Source organism: Dama dama, chromosome 25 (genome assembly GCF_033118175.1).
Source record: "Dama dama isolate Ldn47 chromosome 25, ASM3311817v1, whole genome shotgun sequence".
In the NCBI taxonomy this organism is placed as follows: Eukaryota; Metazoa; Chordata; class Mammalia; order Artiodactyla; family Cervidae; genus Dama; species Dama dama.
The window spans coordinates 41,012,970-41,032,658 of record NC_083705.1 but is presented as its reverse complement, the minus strand read 5'-3'; the positions used below and the strand labels follow the sequence as shown (position 1 = coordinate 41,032,658).

At 42.6% G+C, this 19,689-nt stretch overlaps 1 protein-coding gene, 1 long non-coding RNA gene and 1 other non-coding gene across 3 annotated transcripts; 1 reads left to right on the top strand and 2 right to left on the bottom strand.

The window, feature by feature from the left end:
- Positions 1-9,823: 9,823 nt before the first annotated feature.
- RPL37 (ribosomal protein L37) lies at positions 9,824-12,471 on the bottom strand. Its single transcript, XM_061129882.1, has 4 exons — positions 12,308-12,471; positions 11,563-11,698; positions 10,969-11,053; positions 9,824-9,941 (listed from the first exon to the last, which is right to left on the bottom strand). Exons 1-4 carry the CDS (start codon positions 12,308-12,310, stop codon positions 9,872-9,874), a joined length of 294 nt encoding a protein of 97 aa, XP_060985865.1. The 5' UTR covers positions 12,311-12,471; the 3' UTR covers positions 9,824-9,871.
- LOC133046892 (small nucleolar RNA SNORD72) lies at positions 10,024-10,103 on the bottom strand. Its single transcript, XR_009690594.1, has one exon. It is a non-coding gene; the product is annotated as a small nucleolar RNA SNORD72 (small nucleolar RNA).
- A 139-nt stretch (positions 12,472-12,610) lies between the features above and the next one.
- LOC133046842 (uncharacterized) lies at positions 12,611-18,288 on the top strand. The gene is made up of 3 exons (XR_009690570.1): positions 12,611-12,840; positions 16,072-16,219; positions 17,630-18,288. It is a non-coding gene; the product is annotated as an uncharacterized LOC133046842 (long non-coding RNA).
- The last annotated feature ends 1,401 nt before the right edge of the window (positions 18,289-19,689 follow it).

The following is a 19,689-nucleotide window of genomic DNA, read 5'->3' as shown; positions in this document are numbered from 1 at the left end:
ATTTTGTCTTTAGTTTTATAGACTTCACTCATTTTCAAGTCTTAGCCCCTGGACCACCAGGGAAGTCCCTTCCAGATGGTAATTTTGAACCTTACCATTTCCTTAGATAATCACCTATTTCTTCCACCCTCTTCAGTGAGGTGGTGTCATATGTGTATAATACACATAGATTATGTTGTCACAATCTGCATTCCATCCTCAGGTTCCCCTATTAATTGCCTCCAATTCACCCTGTTGGTGAGAGAGGAGTTCCCTCCCTAGGGCTATTATAGGAGTAGGCAAGCAACTCCTGACACAGGACAGATGATATCAACATCAGTCTGTGGTCATATATACTTGTAGCCATAGATACCACAATACCACTCAGGGCCACAGGGAAGTCACACTCAAGAAGAGAAGAAACAACCAGAGGCTATGGGAGGCAGATTTGTGGTACCAAGAGGGCGCGGTGCCCCCCCCCCCGGGTTCCTGTGAAGAATATGATTATTTGATTTGAATATTAAGAATATGGGTTGAATAATTCCACAAGTTGGCAGGGAACTGAAACCCACTTTTCAGGGACTACCACTGACCGTGCCTGGTCCCTTCAATAAGGAAAGCTAGAGATTTCGCTAGAGGAACTAGTTTATGGGAAGACTGAGAAGGACATACAGCCAAGCCATTCTAGGCCCTCCGAGTTTTACCAACTGATAAACATGACTATTAAGGCAATACATAATATTGACCCTTAATATTAGGTCATATACTACAACTTCCCAAGTAAATCTGCGTACATTAAGATTCACTCTGGGACTTTCCGGGTGGTCCAGTGGTTAAGAATCTGCCTGCTAAGGCAGGAGACACAGGTTCCATCCTTGAACTGGATCTCACATGCTGCAGGGCAACAAAGCCCATGTGCCACAACTATTGAGCCCGTGCTCCAGAGCCCGGGAGCTGCAACTCCTGAGCCTGTGTGCTGCAACTACTGAAGCCCGTGTGCCCCACAGCCTGTGCCCTGCAACAGGAGAAGCCGCCGTTAAGCAGCAGCTCATGCACTGCAGTTACAGAGTGGCCCCCGCTGTCGGCAACCAGAGAACACCTGTGCAGCAGCGAAGACCTAGCAAGCCGAAAAAAGAATCCGTCTGCCAATGCAGGGGACACAGGTTTGATCCCTGCTCTGGGAAGGTCCTACACGCAGCGGGACAACTAAGCCTGCATACCCTAGAGCCCATGCTCTGCAACGAGAGAAGTGACCCAGAATGAGAGGCCTGTGCATCTCAGTGAAGAGTAGCCCTGCTTTCTGGAACTGGAGAAAGTCGTGAGCAAGAAAGACCCAGTGTAGTCCATAAATATTTTTTTAAAAAAAGGTTCACTCTGTGCTACAAATTTTTGTGGGTTTTAACAGTGTCATGTATCCACTATTTTTTTTTATCCACTATTACCATATCATACAGATAGTTTCAGTACCCTAAAAATTGTCTTGTTACTTCACACATTCAACCGTTCTTTTTCCTGTCTCTATAATTTTGTCTTTTTCAGAATATCATATAATTGGACTCATATAGCATGTAGTATTTTCAAACTGGCTCTTTCCCTTAGCAATTTCCACTAAGGTTCACCTATATCTTTTTGTCACCCTTAAATGCTTTTGAAACAGGAAAATAGAAGCTATTTTAAAAATGTAAAGTATATTGGTCTCCATCTTAAAATATTTTTCTTCAAATATTTTGAGATACTTTTAAAATACTTTATTTGGCTGCATTGAGGTCTTCGTTGTGACACACGTGATCTTTCTCTGCAGCCCTTGGATTTCTCTCTAGTTGTGTGTGTCCAAGGCATGGGGAATCTTAGTTCCCAGACCAGGAATCAATCCTTCGTCCCCTGCATTGGAAGGCAGATTCTTAAGCACTGGACCATCAGGGAACTCCCCAAATATTTTGAGATATTTTATACTTTCTAAAAGAATCTTAATATGGTAGAAATTTACTAAGTTACGTTAAATGTATTGAGGATGTACTCCAAAGAACTGAGCTGTTATATAGCTTTGGTGGATTCTTTAATAACTAATGAACTACATAAGAGTTAAAGACCTGATTATTTTTTAGTAAAGAATATTATTTCTTACATGTGATTATTATGTGAAATTACTAATTCTCATTTATATCTATTATTTCTCTTATGTAAAATGAAATATAATTAAATTCAAGTACATCATGAAATGTATAGTGTTTAATTTAAAAAATTAAGTTGATTTTATTTGGGATTGGGAGTTTTTTATATCAGGAATTTGTTCTAACTTTAGTAACCCCATGGACTGTAGTCTGCCAGGCTCCTCTGTCCATGGAATTCTCCAGACAAGAATACTGGAGTGGGTAGCCATTCCCTTCTCCAGGGGATCTTCCTGAACCAGGGATGGAACCCAGGTCTCCTGCATTGTAAGCAGATTCTTTACCATCTGAGCCATCACAGAAGCCCTAACTCTAGTATATTTTGTTTTTATTGAAATGCTTCTAGATTACTTGACTCTGAAGTTTTAATATGGAGAGTGCGCTAAGTGACTTATTGGATTATGTACATTATAGTTGACTTTTACAAAAAGCTTTCCAGAAGCTTTCCCTTCAGGCAGCTTCAAAACATTGTTAGGCAAGACACATCCTCAGGAATGACTTCCCCAGCGTCATGCCTCTGGTGGCTTCCCAGCAAGTCCCAGAAACAAGACATTCCAACATCCAGTGAACTATGCTGCACCTTCTCCAACATCTGGCTCTCAATCCGGGGGTGGGGAGGCCTCTTCCTTGGGTGCTGTCAGCTTTAGGGGAAGTGACTGCTGCTTCTCTCTGCTCTTTCTATAGAGTTCACTTCAGTTTTTCCTTACCAGTCCCTTATTACCTTAATCTTTTCCTGTTCAAGTTTACTATGTGACTTGTCTCCTAATTGAGCCATCACTGATATACCAGCTATTTTAATTGGATGCTTGTATTTTATTCACTACGTTATTTCTGGTATTTATAATTACCATGTTTTGAGCAATAGCTGGTTTTTATTTTGCAAATACTAAATTCCTGTCTACACTTGCATCTACAGCTAAATTTTATAACTGATCTAAATGCCAAGTAATTGAAAAATACTAGAAGGCACAGTGTGATAAAATCTGCCTAGAGTTCACCTATGCAGGTTTGAAAAGCTCTCTCTGAAGAATATGAAATTTATCCAAAATTTAAAACTGTTCAAAATTTTTAAACCATTGAGGATTTTACTCCATAGTATATTCTCATAGGACTTTCTTGCGGGGAGAGGAGGAATCAGAAAAGGGCAGATTTGCTCTAAGATGACCAGAAAATGGCTTGCTATTACCTTTAAAGAGAATCCAGTGCTAAAGTCATGTATGTGAATGGTATCTTAGATCTCTGTACTATATGATGTATGATTAGCACTGTTTCCATGTCTAGGCTATAGATGAATTAGGATTGTATTTAACAAAGACAAATTTCTACAAAAGGAACCTTACGTTGTACAATGTAATAATTAAAGCAGTGCATTCCAACACTCAGTTGTCAGAAGCCTTATTACCAAAGAAATATATATATCTACAATAAATATCTATGCCTTAGTTTGTTCCTCTCTAAAATAAGGAAATTTAATTACACCATTTCAAGCCTCTTGCAACTCTAAACGCAGAGCATCAAGCTGTGCTCCCTCAGAGGCGTCTGTTCCCAGAGGCTTCTCTCCAGAGTCATCCCTAATTGGACAGTACTTCCCTCTGAGGCTTCCTGCTTCCTGTCTCTCCTGCCCTGGGGAGCTACTTCTCTGAGGGCTGTTCCCCTGCAACACAGGGACCATGAAGTTTCTGCTCTGTGCCCTTTCCATGGCATCCATTTGCTTCCTCCTCCATCACCTCTTCCACCTGCTCTAACTTAAAGGAGCTAGACCTTTCTCCAACACCTTCAGTTAAAAAAAATTTTTTTAGTCACGCTGGGACTTTGTTGCGGTGCACAGGCTTCTCATTGCAGTAGCTTCTTTTGTAGAGCACAGGCTCTAGGGCTCACGGGCTTTCGTTGCCTGCAACGTGTGTAATCTCCCGACTAGGGATCAAACCCATGTCCTCTGCATTGGCAAACGAATGCCTATTCACTGCATCACCAGGAGTCCTTGGCTGTTTTTTTAAAAAAGATCTTTCCCCTAAAGGACTTAATTATCTCCACATAGTAACTCTATATAGGTTCAGATCATTTTAAACATTTTCTGAGGGCAAATCACACACTTACATGTGCTAGATAGATGTCTTTTCCAGAACTATACAAATTAACATTTAAGATTAGGGCTGTGAATACCCTGGCAGTCCAATGGTTAGGGCTCTCAGTGGGCTGGAAGGTATCAAATCAGACAGAGAAGATGCTTGCTCCTTGGAAGGAAAGCTACAACAAACCTAGACAGTGTATTAAAAAGCAAACACACAAAAAAATAAGTTAATTAAAAATAAAAAGCAAACACATCAGTTTGCTAACAAAGGTCGGGCATAGTCAAAAGCTATGGTTCTTCCAGTAGTAGTGTATGGATGCCTCTTCCCTCAAAGCTTAGTCAGAAGAGAATCTGCCTGCAATGCAGGAGACTCAAACTCTTGGTTGGGAAGATCCCCTGGAGGAGGAACTGGCAACCCACTCCAGTATTCTTGCCTGGACAATCCCATGGACCAGAGGAGCCTCACAGGTTGTAGTCTACCGGGTTGTAAGAGTCAGATATGACTTAGCAACTGCACCACCACCATGTATGGATAGGAGTTGGACCATAAAGAAGGCTGAGCACTGAAGAACTGATGCTTTCGAATTGTGGTGCTGGAAAGACTCCTGACAGTCCCTTGGACTGCAAGATCAAACCAGTCAATCCTAAAGGAAATCAATCCTGTATATTCATTGGCAGGAGTGATGCTGAAGCTTGAATACTTTGGCCACCTGATTGTGTTAAGTGTTAGTCGCTCAGTCGTGCCCAACTCGTTGCGACCCCATGGACTGCAGCCCACCAGGCTCCTCTGTCCATGAGATTTTCCAGGCAAGGATACTAGAGTGGGTTGCCATTTCCTTCTCCAGGGGATCTTCCCAACCCAGGGATTGAACCTGGGTCTCCTGCACTGCAGGCATTCTTTACCAACTGGGCTACAAGAGCCAACTCACTGGAAAAGACCCTGATAATGAGCAAGATTGAGGGCAGAAGGAGGTGAGAGAGGATGAGATGGATGACACCATCCCCTCAATGGACATGAATTTGAGCAAACTCTGGGAGACAGTTAAGGACAGGGAAGCCTGGTGTGCTGCAACCTTGTGACTCAACACACTCACTCAGCGGGTGAAGAATCTGCCCACAGTGCAGGAGTCACAGGTAACCTAGGTTCGAGCCCTGGGTTGGGAAGATGCCCTAGAGTAGCAAATAGCAACCCACTTCAGTAGTCTAGCCTGGAAAATCCCATGGACAGAGGAACCTGGAGGGCTACGGTCCAACGGGTTGCAGAGTCAGACACAGTGGAGTAACGAAGCGTGGAGACACACACACATGAAATCTATCTGAGAACCAGGTAACAGCCTTTTAAAACTGCAGCTGGAGGAGGAAATGGCAATCCACTCTGGTATTCTTGCCTGGAATAGCCATGGACAGAAGAGCCTGGTGGGCTACAGTCCATGGGATCGCAGAGTCGAACACGAGTCGCCAACACTACAGCTGGTCTACAATGTTAATTTATGCTGTAAAGTGATTCAGTTATACATATGTTCCTTTTATATTCTTTTCCATTATGGTTTATTGGAGGATATTGAATACAAGTCCCCATCTTATACAGTAGGATCTTATTGTTTATCCACTCTCCCTGAGTGGCTCACATCTGGTCACAGCTTTTAGAATCCTCAGCCAAATCAAAGATATAAAGGAGTGTAAGGGAAACATTTTGTAAAGAAATTTGAGTTCTAAGTATTTAATCCAACCGTCTCAGAATAGTTTTACTACTTTCTAGTTCTAAACCTAGGAAACTTCAAGGAATGTGGGAATTCTTCCTGTGGACCAGATGTGAGCCACTCAGGAGTGAGGGAGAGCTTGGGATCCTGTCTGTAGGGCCCACAGAAGTAGAGAAAATGTCAAGAGAAAGAGGAAACGCCACTCCCCCCTCGTCTACTCTTTAACCCCATTGAGTGAAACTGCAGCTCCCAAGCCTCTGATCTCAGGGAGTAAACTGAGATCACAGGGATCATGCCCCCTTCTCCAAAGGCTTCAGCCCAAAAGAGGCCCAAGCTGAAAGATAAGGTTAAGTCAACTTTGAAGTCTGACTATAACACAGAACTGAAAATTTCTTTGAGAAATAAAACTATTTTTACAACTAATCATGACTGGAGGGTCTTTTTTCTTGTCTTTGAGTAACCTTAAAAAAAAAAAAAAAAAAAAAGATCCTGGGGTATCAGGGCATATCTCCACTGCATAGAGACGAACACACAAAAATAAAATCTCAATCCACATACCATGCCTGTGGTAATCTACAGACCACTCACATACTTGAGAACCATTTTTTCATTGGTTATTTAACAAGACATCCCTTTACCTTACCAAAGACGTAAGTTTTTGCTCCAGATTTCATTCTTAGTTTCTCAGTTTCATAGTCTCCGACCTATACTTCTGTTAGAGAATTTCCATATTTATCTTAACCAACTTTCTAATGGGTCCTCTACTCCCATCCTGGCACACAGAGGTCACTAGATAAATCTGGTTCATAAGGGGCACTGTATCATCAATAGAAATGAAAAGGAACTACAGAATAACTAGGTAACCTTCCAAAAGTGCTTTTTAAGCTAAACTTTTTATTGCCCAATCACCCCTGAACCTCTGACTTTATTCCTGATGCTCTATTGAAACAAGGCTGATGAAAGTAAACACTGAACTAAGTTTTCCAAACCCAGAAGTCATTAAATTTTTTTAATTTTAAAATCTTTTCCTCCTTGGCCTTAGACTCAATGCTATCCTAGTCCTGGGCTATTTCTGCAATGACTGGAGTCAACTTCAACCACGTTGGTTTTTGTTCCCACTCATCACATGTATGTTGAACAAATTAATGAACCACTCTCATCCCTCTTGTCTCCTAAAGACATCTCCCCAAACCTTTCCTTGTGCCTCTCTACACTGTCTTCTCTTTCTAGCATTTCTGTATTTTTCAAATGGTTTCAACCATTACTGAGTCAAGAAACTGAATTTTTAAAGAGAAAAATAAACAATCCTTTTCTTCCATCTCCCATCATTTTTAAATGCCTACCAGGTTTCACCATCACCTTATACCTCCATTTAAATTATCTTCACCATTCTAATCCCTAAATTCGTTCCCACGAACTCAATGTTCATTATTTCCAAATGCAAATCTCTAGCCTGGGCTTTCAGCTTTCCACTCCAGCTGCCACTAGCTTTACTCGGTTCTTCCAAGATACTTCTAGTATCCCACAGACATCAACACCACCTAACAATTTCTTCCTGTTGCTTCCATTTTATATTCCTTAGTGAAAGCCAACTCCTTGCCCCCTAGAACATCCAAGACCCCTACCTCTGATATTTTCTCCAACTGACAAAATCACAGTAGCTGTGACTGAAAGGTCAAACACATACACAAAACATACATTCCTGGGTCTTACCGCTCCTGAGTTCCCCCTGCCCAAGAAACATAAATCCCTTAGTTGTGGCACTGGCCTCAGGCATCTTCTGTTAGATGGAGATCCACTGTCCAAACCAACTTTGATCCTCAGGACATAATGAGGTAAGCCAGGTATGAACTGTCTGCAAACTAGTTTTGAATGAATTGAACCCACCTGTCTGTAATGAATGTGTTAACCAGCTCCATCTCTAGTCTACTGCTTCTCCCTGGGTCTTACAACTTCCATTTTATCAGAGAAATTTCCCACTGAAACCCAAATGGTCAGGCCACAGGCACTGGCAAACAAGGACTAAGTCACCTTATACTCAATAAACACACAGGCCTTTTTTAAGGCATCACTGTCTACCTCTCATGCAATCCCTCTTGTGCCAATTATTTTCTCATCCAGGATTTAGAAATTTCATGTCTTCAGGTCAGCACCTACTTACCTCAAGGCCTAATATTTATTCCACCCTGGATATTTCCTATCTTAATGGGCCTCTTCACCACCCAAGAATCAACCTTTAGTAACACTGCAAGATTTCAGAAAGATCTTAACACAAAGTCAGATTATTCAGTACTCAAGCCAAAATAAAATTACTATTTTTATAGGTCAAAAGCAATTTCAAATACTTGACCCACCATAGTAACTAGGCTACAGTCACTGTAAAAGCACCTTCAATTATTTAAGTTGCAAGCCCATAGTTAGTTAGACCTCCAGCTTACAAATAAGCACAGGTATACCAGTAAAAATCACATGATCAAATGTCAACTGGACACAGGAACTTTGTTCTTATTATGCACCCCTGGGGTATGGCTGGATGGCATCACCCACTCAATTAAAAGTAAGTGTGCAAATTCCATTGAGATAGTGAAAGACAGAGAAGCCTAGGGTGCTGCAGTCCTTGGGGTCACAAAGAGTAGGACTAGATTTAGTGGACAAAACAACAAAGTAGAATAGGGCTTCCCAGGTGGTTCAGTGGTAAAGAATCTGCCTGCCAAAGAAGATACAGGAAATGGCAACCCACTCCAGTATTCTTGCCTCGGAAATCCCATGGACTGAGGAGCCTGGTGGGATAGTCCATAGCGTTGCAGAGTCAGAGACACTTACTTAGCAGCTCAACGGCAAACAGCAGCAAAAGTAGAACAGAGTCATTATATTACATCACACATATTGGGCGGAAACCAAATATAGACTCAGATCAGCTGGGGCTCCTGTAGAAACAAGCTGAGACCTGAAAGAGTTAGGAGCTAAGGAAAAAAGCAAGGGAGCAATTAATCTTGGAATGCATTCTAGGGCACCTTTTAAAGGTAAGGTTGCGGAGGCAGTGATGATCATAAAAACTCCTTCAAGGTCAGATTAAAGTTGTTAAATTCTTAACAAAATGGGAAGTTACAAGTTGGGACAGCACAGCTTGGCCACATTGCTATTTTATGCTAGTTACTCCAACACTTGCGCTGTTTAATTAATGTTCTGTTCTCTCACCAGTCCAACAAAGTTAGTATTGTCTTCACTTCAAAAAACTGTTCGGCAGAACCACCAGAAAGCAAGGCAGAAAAATTCAGAGCCCTGAAAAGTCAATGATCAGCTAGATGAGGATTAAAAAAGTTCTACTAGCCGACAAGTGAGTTTATACTTAGCCTTCCTTTACATTCTACTCAACCCACTGCATTTGCACATGGCCCTACATTGCTGACTCACACCTAGTTGTTCACTTAGCTGACCAGCTTAAAAAGCACACACAGCCTACGAGCTGGGTGCCAAGAGTTACTATCACCTGAGAATCCGAAAAAGAAAAATGTATAGCTGAATCACTTTGCTGTAAAAAACTAACGCCAACATTGTAAATCAAATATAATACCAAAAAACCCCCCCCACCTTTCCAAAATGGAATTCATTCAACTCCCATCCTTCATGTTCTCACCAGTAATCCAAAGCCAACCACTCCACAAAGACCTTAGAGGTACATTCCTATAGTAGCACAGATGTTACTTCTTAATGTCATCTGCTTGAAGGAAATCTTAGAATTCTGCTTGTAAAGGCCTGGTCCTCTTAAGCAGTATCACAACCCAGTTTAAAGTTAGTGTTCCAAAACAGCCGCTTAACAAGTAAACCTGATTTTTAGTTGCCGCATTCGCAAACCTATGTAAATCACTGATACAAGCCTATTAAAAATACCTTAGCACACCAGATATTTTTAAAAGCCAGAACATTTATTGCGCAACTAATTGTTGAAATCCTTAGGATGAACTGGATGCTGCAACAGCTGCTCGCTTGGGTTTAGGTGTTGTTCCTTCACGGAATCCATGCCTGCATTGTGTTAGAGACAAGAATGGTTACCTCAGCAATGTCAACGTATACATTTCAATCTCTGTTAAAATATATTTTTATGAGCTTATCTCAGTTAAATGATGAAATCAATATTGAATTCATAAGTTCAGACATTTATTTTTAGAACATCACTGATAAGCTGTGGTATTTTAATTACTTCCCTCTGCTTCAAAATAGCCAATGCAACATATTTGGTTGTAGTGATCAGTTATTTCCCCACCACTTATGATTCCTAAGGTTTTGGGAAAATGGGTTCTATGCTTTACATCTTAACTCACTTAACATCTACTTGAAATGTATCTTTTGAGGAACACACAGGTTAAAACTAGCTTGAATGCATGCTCTTAACTCAAACTAGCAGACCACTGAACCCTAAGCCCATACTACTATATAATGGCCTTAAGTGCAAAGATCAGTCCAGCACACAAATACATCTAAGTGTGTTGTTTCCAGCCCCCAAACTGTCTTGTGGTCTTTTAAAATGTGAAGATCTTGAATTGAGTAGGAGATCACAAATTCTGCTAAATATCCTATATTGCACAGGACAACCTCAGTCCCCAACAAAGAAATCACCTCAATTGAGGCCTTACACCCCTCAACTGCTACCACTAAAATGCAGTTTCTCTGTAAGACTATGTTGGGGCTGAAATTAAAACTCTAAGGCCTCTCTTTAAGTACAACGGTGTTCTACAGCAAGCAGACTTGCCCAAAGCCACAAAACTGAAGGCCTCAATTACATACTATCATCTCGACAAACTTTGGCAGGAAAATGAAATGTAGGTATGTGAATAAATGCCATCATTTTCTGGAGTCTACCTCAAACTGCACTCCAGCCTATTCAGTGCGTACTACTGCTCACTGATTCCTAAGTTCAAGAATGATCTGAAGGTTACAGTGGCAGAAGAAAAAGGATCCTAGCAACACCTCATCCCAAACACCAGGGTAGTTGAGACGACTGTTATAAAAGCTCATAGACCCACCTATAATTCAAACATAAAAACCATACCTGAATCTGCGGTATACAATTTTTAGGTGCCTCATTCGACCAGTCCCGGTGGTATTTCGTCTTTTAGCTTTAGCACTCCAATTATCTTAAAAAAAAAAAAAAAATTCAGGTTAAGATTCATATTGTTGTCCCAGTACACATTGTCTGTCAATATAATTAAAAACGCCTGCCTTGGCTTTAAACTCACTTTATGGGTATACTTATACAGTCCATGGAATTCTCCAGGCCAGAATACTGGAGTGGGTAGCCTTTCCCTTCTTCAGGGAATCTTCCCAACCCAAGGATGGAACCCACGTCTGCACTGCAAGCTCAGCATACCAGCTAAACCACAAGGGAAGCCCATACATGGAAGAGGAAATGGCAACCCACAGTAGTATTCTTGCCTGGGACAGCCATTGGACAGAGAAGCCTACTAACCTAAAGATTATGGGGCTGCAAGAGTGGGACACAACTCAGCAACTAATCAACATAGTGGTATACAGACGTACAATTTTGCTAGGAACCAAATAATGTTCAAGGTAATGCCCCACTGAGGTACATATGAAACAAGAAACTATTCTCAATCTCTAAGCACACTTATAAACGTTAACTTACACTTTCTCTTTCGCTTGGCAGGGTAGCCACACTTGCCACAGGTCGACTTCTGAAGGTGGTAGGCCTTAGAGCCACAGCGGCGGCATAGCGTGTGCGTCTTATTCCGACGCTTTCCAAACGATGACGTTCCCTTCGTCTGCAAGTTAAGGGAATGAATGTTTAAGTCTAGTCATTTCTATACACATGTTCAACATTTCCAGTTAAAGTAACTACTGATATAAATTAATGACAATCACAAGGGCTGACACTGTTTAGATAACCACTATTAGAATTTCACGTCATCTAAAGCCCCTGCAAGAGCTGCCATGTTTCGAAACCTGCTACACTATTAAAAAGGGAAATGAAAAAAATAAAAGGCAAAAGACCAGGTAACGTGGTTTTCCTACCCACTCTTACTCCAAAATCTAAGAGCTCCTGCCCAGGAACTGTCGCCAACTATTCTTTTGTTTACAGAGCCAAATACCCCCAAACAATGCTTCTTCCATCAGTTCCCACTGGCGGGCAGGGCTGTGCGGGCTCCCCAAAGGTCAGACAGAAGAAAGGGGCCTGGGGCAGCTGCAGCTCCACGACGGCAGGCTCAGCATCCCCACATCAGCATCCCCATTCTCGTGCCTCTTGAAAGCTGCCTTCCCCGCCGACCGGCTACTCTTATCCGAAAGCTTCCAAGACCCCCACGGATTGCATGAGGCGCAGTTCAGGGGGTGAGGATGAAAGCCGATGACGAGAGCCCCTGGAAACCACTCACCATCTTGCTTCTGCCGCCGAGACCAAAGAGGCCGGAAGAGAAAGCACTTCCGCTATATTGCGCTCTGAAGCTTCCGCCCAGGGAAGCACTTCCGGCGGGGCGCAGTGCACCGCTCTCAAGCGTCCGTCTCTGTAGTGTGGGTGGGTTCGAGAGGAGGATCGCGGAGCCGGTTAGGGCCAATAGAGAGTTCAGCGGAGCGGAACTCACAACTTTCTGGGGAAGGGATTGGGCGTATACCCTCCGGACCCGCCTTTCCCTGCAGCAAACTTTTAGACCGGAACTCGACTACCTACCCTCCTGTTGTTTCCCTCCGGTCTTTAGGAGTGTTCTGTCAGCGCTAAGGCCACATTGCGGATTCCGGTTTCCTAGGGGATGTGAAATGTGGGTAGAGAGGCTCCCCTGCTTGGCGTGCAGGCGCTAACTCAGCCCTCCCGGCGTCTCTGTAGGGTTGGGGGTTGGGCTGGTGTACTTCTCCAGGTTGCTCTGTACTCCGGCCTGAAGATTTTGACTGACTGATCCTCACAGGCTCCGCGGTAAAGAATCTGCCTACCAGTGCAGGAGACGCGGTTTCCGTCCCTGGGTGGTGAGGCTCTCCTGGAGAATAAAGTGGCAACCCGCTCCCAGAAAATCCGAAGGACAGAGGAACCTGGTGGGCTGGTCCATTGGATCGCAAAGAGTCGGTTGCGACTAAGCTACTGAGCACAATCCTCACTTGCTGGGAGGACATAGCTGGGCTCAGAATATGAAGAAAAGGGCAGAAAATGCTTTTTTAAGCTGTAATAATAGGCTTATGGTTTGATCTCGCATTTTACTATGCCAAGGAATCAGAGGCGGAACTTGTTAACAAGTTTTCTAAACTAACGTGAGGAAATATGCTTTGACAGCTTTGGATAGGGCCTGGACCTGTGTAGTCCAAAACACTTTAAAGTGTTAATATTGTTGGTTCCCAGACCTTGTTGATACAAACACTTAATTCAATTGCAGCCTTCTTCCGAGGAAAGGCCCCACCCTTGCAAAAGGGTAAAATACTCAAACATTTAAGAGTTAGTAGGGAAAAACAATCCTAAACGCGTGCTGTCTAAAAGAAGCAAGTAGTGACCTAACACTTGTGAAATATTGGCAGAAGTAATTAACTTCTAGGCTTCCCTGATAGCTCAACTGGTAAACAATCCACCTGCAATGCAGGAGACCCTGGTTGGATTCCTGGGTTGGGAAGATCTGCTGGAGAAAGGATAGGCTACCCACTTAAGTATTCTTGGGCTTCCCTGGTGGCTCCAAGGGCAAAGAATCTGCCCCCCAATGCGGGAGACCTGTGTTCTTCCCCTGGGTTGGAAAGATCCGCTGGAGGAGGGACTGCAGTATTCTTGCCTGGAGAATTCCCACGGACGGAGGAAGAAGCCTGGCGGGCTACAGCTGATAGAGTCTCAAAGACTGGGACACGACTGCGCGTCTTTCACACAGTTAAAAGAACAAGATGAAGTCTAGGAGTTAGGAGGTTAAATTTTTGACAGGTTAACTGTTGATAAATTCGTAGTAAGCCCTAGGCTTTCCTGGGAACTGGGAAGAGGAGAGGACAGAGTTGCTGTTCTTATGGAAATGGTAGGTGGAGAATGGGGCATTCAGAGGGAGAGCCCTCCAGCAGGGAGAGAGTGAGAAGACCAACATTTGAGTTTTTGAAACAAACTGCAGTTCAGGTTAGACTTAACTGGATTAGGTACTGTATTAGTTCCGTGTTGCCATTCTAACAATTTACCACAAACTTAATGGTTTAAGACAAAACATTTAACCAACTAGTATAAAGTTTCAGTTTTGTAACATGTAAGAGATCAGTACAATATTGCATTTACAGTTGAAAATATTGTATTGTATACTTAAGGACAACAATCAAACCACCAATTGGTCTTTAACCTACAGCCAATCAAGTAATTTCCTTTCTTTGCTTCCACACTTTATAGTTCCTTGGCTCCTAAAATGCCACTAACCACTTCCAGTTTGGTGCTGCCCTTTTTGGATAGATTTTTGCTTAAACTTAAGTTTTGGATGCCTGTTTATCTTTTAATAATCCTTTGAGAGTGCTTTGGCTCCACCCAGATCATTCTCACATCTCAAGGTCAGCTGATTAGCAACCTTAGTTGTCCTTTGGTGTAAACTAGTATTTTCACAGGTTGTGGAGTTAGGACATAGACATCTTTGGGGGAGAGCATTATTTTGCTTAGCACAGGTATTAAATGAGATCAGCGGAGACACAGTGTTGAGCCCAAGTTAGTGTGCCTGAGGCACAGTGAGGCCAAAGAAACTAAAACTGGAGTTTAGAGCAAAGGTTTTGCAAACACCAACCAAGGAGGTCAGCATAGCTCCTGCTCAGAAAACTGAACTGTCCGACGGTTTTCAGGGAAGAGGTTTGTTATGTTTTGGTTTTTAATTAATTTTTTGGCTGTTCTGTGGGGCTTGCAGGATCTTAGTTTTTGGATCCAGGGTTAAATTGAACCTGGGCCTTCAGCAGTGCAAGGACAGAGTGCCAGCCACTGGATCCTTGAGGAATTCTCTTAGGGAAGTCTTTAAAGACCAAGTAAGGGCTACGGGGGCCTGTGACTTTCTTCTAGTTGGTTGGTGGTGAGGTAAGAGGGTGATGTTCCAAGAAACGTGCTCAGCCATCTTCCACCTGAGTGGAGCTGGGGGTTGGGGGTGGCTGAAAGGGAGCTGAGTTCCTATAGCAGAACTCAAAGATTTGTATCAGCATATTATGTATACCCATTAGGGAGGAACTGGAACTCTACTTTATTGCTGTACTGTTGGTTCTTGACTGCTTTTCTTTTAAAATAAGTTTTTTAAATTATTTTTGACTATGCTGGGTCTTTGTTGCTGTGTGGGCTCTTCTCCAGTTTTGGCTCGCAAAGACTACTCACTGGTTGCTGTGTGCAGGCTTCTTACTGCAGTGGCTTCTCTTGTTGCAGAGCACGGCACACAGACTTCAGTAGTTGTGGCTCTTGGGCTCTAGAGAACAGGCTCAATAGTTGTGGAGCATGGGCTTAGTTTCTCCTTGGCATGGGGGATCTCCCAGGACCAGGGAAGACCTGTGTCTTCTGCACTGGCAGGCGGATTCTTTACCACTGAGCCACCAGGGAAGTCCTTTACTGCCTTTCTTTTGTTTATGCATCCCCTCGCTTCCTTAACAAGTAACTGTTTGAACAGCTAACTGTTTCAACTGTCTGCCCTTTGGAACACAAGAAAGATCTTGAAGGCTGAAACCTTTTTCTTAAAAACAAGAGGCACGTGGAATGGTTTTTGTACCCAGGGGACCCCTACAGGGTCCTACTCCATTTTAGAAAGAATAGGACAGGTAGCAACCACTGAGGAGTCGAACTGTGCAACAGGTACTAGGCGACAGTCTCTTTTACCCCAGACACTCCCCAAATCGTCAGGGTGAAAAATTCCTCCTCCTCTCCCTTTTTGGTGTGCTTGAAATCACACCATTCTAAGCCTGGTCAAGTAGACCCTTGGCTCTACAGAGGTCTATCAAGCCAGTTTAGTACCCCCAGGTTTTTATCCAGATGCCAGGTTTGGGTAGGAGCAGACTGACTTCTGAAATAGATGAATTCTGCTGTTACCTGGGTGTTTGCCCTACGGCATTTTGCCTTTTAGTAGAGAGTGATAGAGACATCAGAAGTCTTGCATCTGTTGTTCTGATTCAATTCAGTTCTCTTAATTTGACCTGCCTTTTCCCTATACAATAGGCGAAATTACTGTTTACTTTTATCTTTAAGAGTTCCTTGGTGGCTCAGAAGGTAAAGAATCTGCCTGCAAAGCAGGAGACCTAGGTTCACTCCCTGGGTCGGGAAGATCCCCTGGAGAAGGAAATCGCAACCCACTCTAGTATTCTTGCCTGGAGAATTCCATGGACAGAGGAACCAGGTGGGCTACAGTCCATGGGATTGCAAAGAGGCAGACACGACTGAGCAACTAACTAACTTCATCTTCAAAAAAATCACATAACTTAAACTCCTAGCTACAAACAAAAATTTTACTCCTGTTTCATTGTATTTAATGTGAGGGATGTATCTTCAAATACATCAAATACATACCCTTCCCCCAACTCACTTCCATTTGCATTCTAAGCTTGTGCAATGCACGTTTCCTGTTACTAGAACTGAATTTAAACTGCCTTCCTTAAATTTAAATTTTACTGTGAAATATCCAACTTCAAAGAAACACTTTTCTCCCATCATTTTTGAGAACTGGAGCAGGTTTTTGTGGGAGAGGACGGTATTTGGGGGATGAGTGGAGAGGAGATCCAGTTTGAGAAGCTGGTTATTAGAATACCTTACCAAGCAACTTGAATAAAAAAGAAAAGTTGGGAAACTTACTAAAATGGACAATCAGATTGTTAATATTAAGTAGGAGACATCTCTTGAAACCCATACCTTTGTGACACATTGTAAAACTCAACCTAAAGTTAATTTTTAATGTCATATAAGGCTTTTCTTATTCTTTTTCAACCGTAGAGTCCCTAAAACTTAATGAATCGTTATCCTTGGTTTCTAATACTGAAACCAAGTGGAGCCCAGTGGGACTTCCAAGCATGGGGTCTTTCTATCCCCCATATCTTGTAGGCAAGACTCCAGCCATAATTTCCCCTTAGTTCCAAAGGGCAGATTTGAACAATTCTAATCAAGGGCTTCCCTGATGTCTCAGTTGGTAAAGAATCTGCCTACAATGCAGGAGACCTGGGTTCGATCCCTGGGTTGGAAATATCCCCTGGAGAAGGAAATGGGAACCCACTCCCACTTGCTTGCCTGGAAAATCACATGAACAGAGGAGCCTGGCAGGCTACAGTCCATGGGTTTGAAAAGAGTGGGACACAACTTAGCTACTAAACCTCCATAATCAAGGAAGAGGCAGCCAAGAAACCACAGGAAGCAAAATTAAAGGGACCAGAGAAGCTCATCGAGATTAGGAGACTGACCACCTGAGATGAAATTAAGGTGGTATAAACCCTGCTTACACCCTACTTTTGTCAGAGATCCCACCTTCGAAACCCCCTGTTATAAAAACCCCTCATCAAGTTCTTTTGGGTAGAGACACACAGTTTTTTGATGCAGAAGTCCTCCTTTGCCTGGCAAAGTAATTCACCAAAAACTTTGTCTTGGGGATTTGAGGGATTTAATTCGGCACTGGTGTCCAGAGAGGTGCCACTTTCAGTAGAACTACATGCTCAGCATTAGTCCAAGTGTTTGGAAGGAAGAGCCAGTTCTGACTCCATGATAGATCTGTTTGTTTGATTTTAACCTTTGTTTTTTTGTTGCTTTTGTTATTATTGTTCAGGCAGTCAGTAATGTCCAACTCTTTGTGACCCCATGGACTACAGCACACCAGGCCTCCCTGTCCGTCACCATCTCCCGGAGTTTGCTCAAACTCATGTCTACTGATTCGATGATGCCATCCAACCGTCTCCTCTGTCATCCCCTTCTTGTGCCTTCAATCTTTCCCAGTATCAGGGTCTTTTCCAATGAGTCAGTTTTGCACATCATGTGGCCAAAGTATTGGAGCTTCAGCTTCAGCATCAGCCCTTACAATAAATATTCAGGGTTGATTTTCTTTAGGATTGACTAGCTTGTTATAATTATACATAATGGTCTGCCTCAGGGAACCCTGCCCCTTGTTCAGCTCACAGGGAGATAATCTGACCCTGCTCACCTGTGAATGGCTGCAAAAATGAACAGGTGAACAGATCCCCTTCCTGAGGTTTGCCATTTAAGAGTATTTCAAGATAAAGGATTTTTTACTTCCTTAACTCCTAACCCTCTCTGGTCTATAAAAGAACCTAGCATCCATCCAGACTCCAACAAGATTGTTATTTTGAGATATTAGTCTGCCATCTTCTCTGTCAGCTGGCTTTCCAAATAAAGTTGTATTCCTTGCCTCAATACTTCGTCTCTCAGATTCATTGGCCTGTCATGTGGTGAGCAGAGCAAGCTTGGACTCAGTAACACAAACATAGTATACTTTCATTTATATGTTTAACTATTTACCTTTAATAATGTAATAAACACCTATAAACTCATCCCCAGATGATACCATATGTCTAACTCCATAATTTCCCTGTCCCCCAATCCCATCCCATCCCCAGCCTCCCCCCAACTAAGGTAGCCATCCTTCAGAATTTCATTTCCTTCTCATTTCTTGAATTATATCGATTCCAGTTTAGTTCAGTTGTTCAGTCATGTCTGACTCTTTGTGACCCCATGGACTGCAGGACGCCAGGCTTCCCTGTCCATCAGCAACTCCTGGAGCTTACTCATCGGTGATGCCATCCAACCATCTCATCCTCTGTCATCCCCTTCTCCTCCTGCCTTCAATCTTTCCCAGCATCAGGGTCTTTTCCAATGAGTCAGTTCTTCGCATCAGGTGGCCAAAGTATTGGAGTTTCAGCTTCAGCATCAGTCCTTCTAATGAATATTCAGGACTGATTTCATTTAGGATGGACTGGTTGGATCTCCTTGCAATCCAAGGGGCTCTCAAGAGTCTTCTCCAACACTACATTTCAAAAGCATCAGTTCTTCAGCACTCAGCTTTCTTTATAGTTCAACTCTCACATCCATACATGACTACTGGAAAAACCATAGCTTTGACTACACAGACGTTTGTTGGCAAACTAATGTCTCTGCTTTTAAATATGCTGCCTAGGTTGGTCATAGCTTTTCTTCTAAGGAGCAAGCATCTTTTAATTTCGTGGCTGCAGTCACCATCTGCAGTGATTTTGGAGCCCCAAAAAATAAAGTCTCTCACTGTTAACCTTGTTTCCTCATCTATTTCCCATGAAGTGATGGGACCGAATGCCATGATCTTAGTTTTCTGAATGTTGAGTTTTAAGCCAACTTTTTCACTCTGCTCTTTCACTTTCATCAAGAGGCTTTTTAGTTCTTCACTTTCTGTCATAAGGGTGGTGTCGTCTGCATATCGAGGTTATTGATATTTCTTCCACCGATCTTGATCTCCAAGGAGCAAGTGTCTTTTAATTTCATGACTGCAATCACCATCTGCAGTGACTTTGGAGCCCAAGAAAATAAAGTCTCTCACTGTTTCCATTGATTCAGTGTGTATTCCTAAAATCTGTGTGTCTGTATTTCCATTATTTTGAGCCTTGTAGGAGGGTGCCATGCTGCATATAATATTTGGGGACTTAAAATTTCCCCTTAATGCTATTATGGTTTATCTATACTGTGGGTCACTGAAATTCATTCTTTTTGAATGCTGTCTTTTACATTGCAATAAAAACTGTACAGTTTGCTCATCCAGTATTCCATTGATATTTATATTGTTTTCAGGTTCTTGTGAACTATAACTGAAAATAAAAACCAACCAGATAACTTTTTAGAAAATTA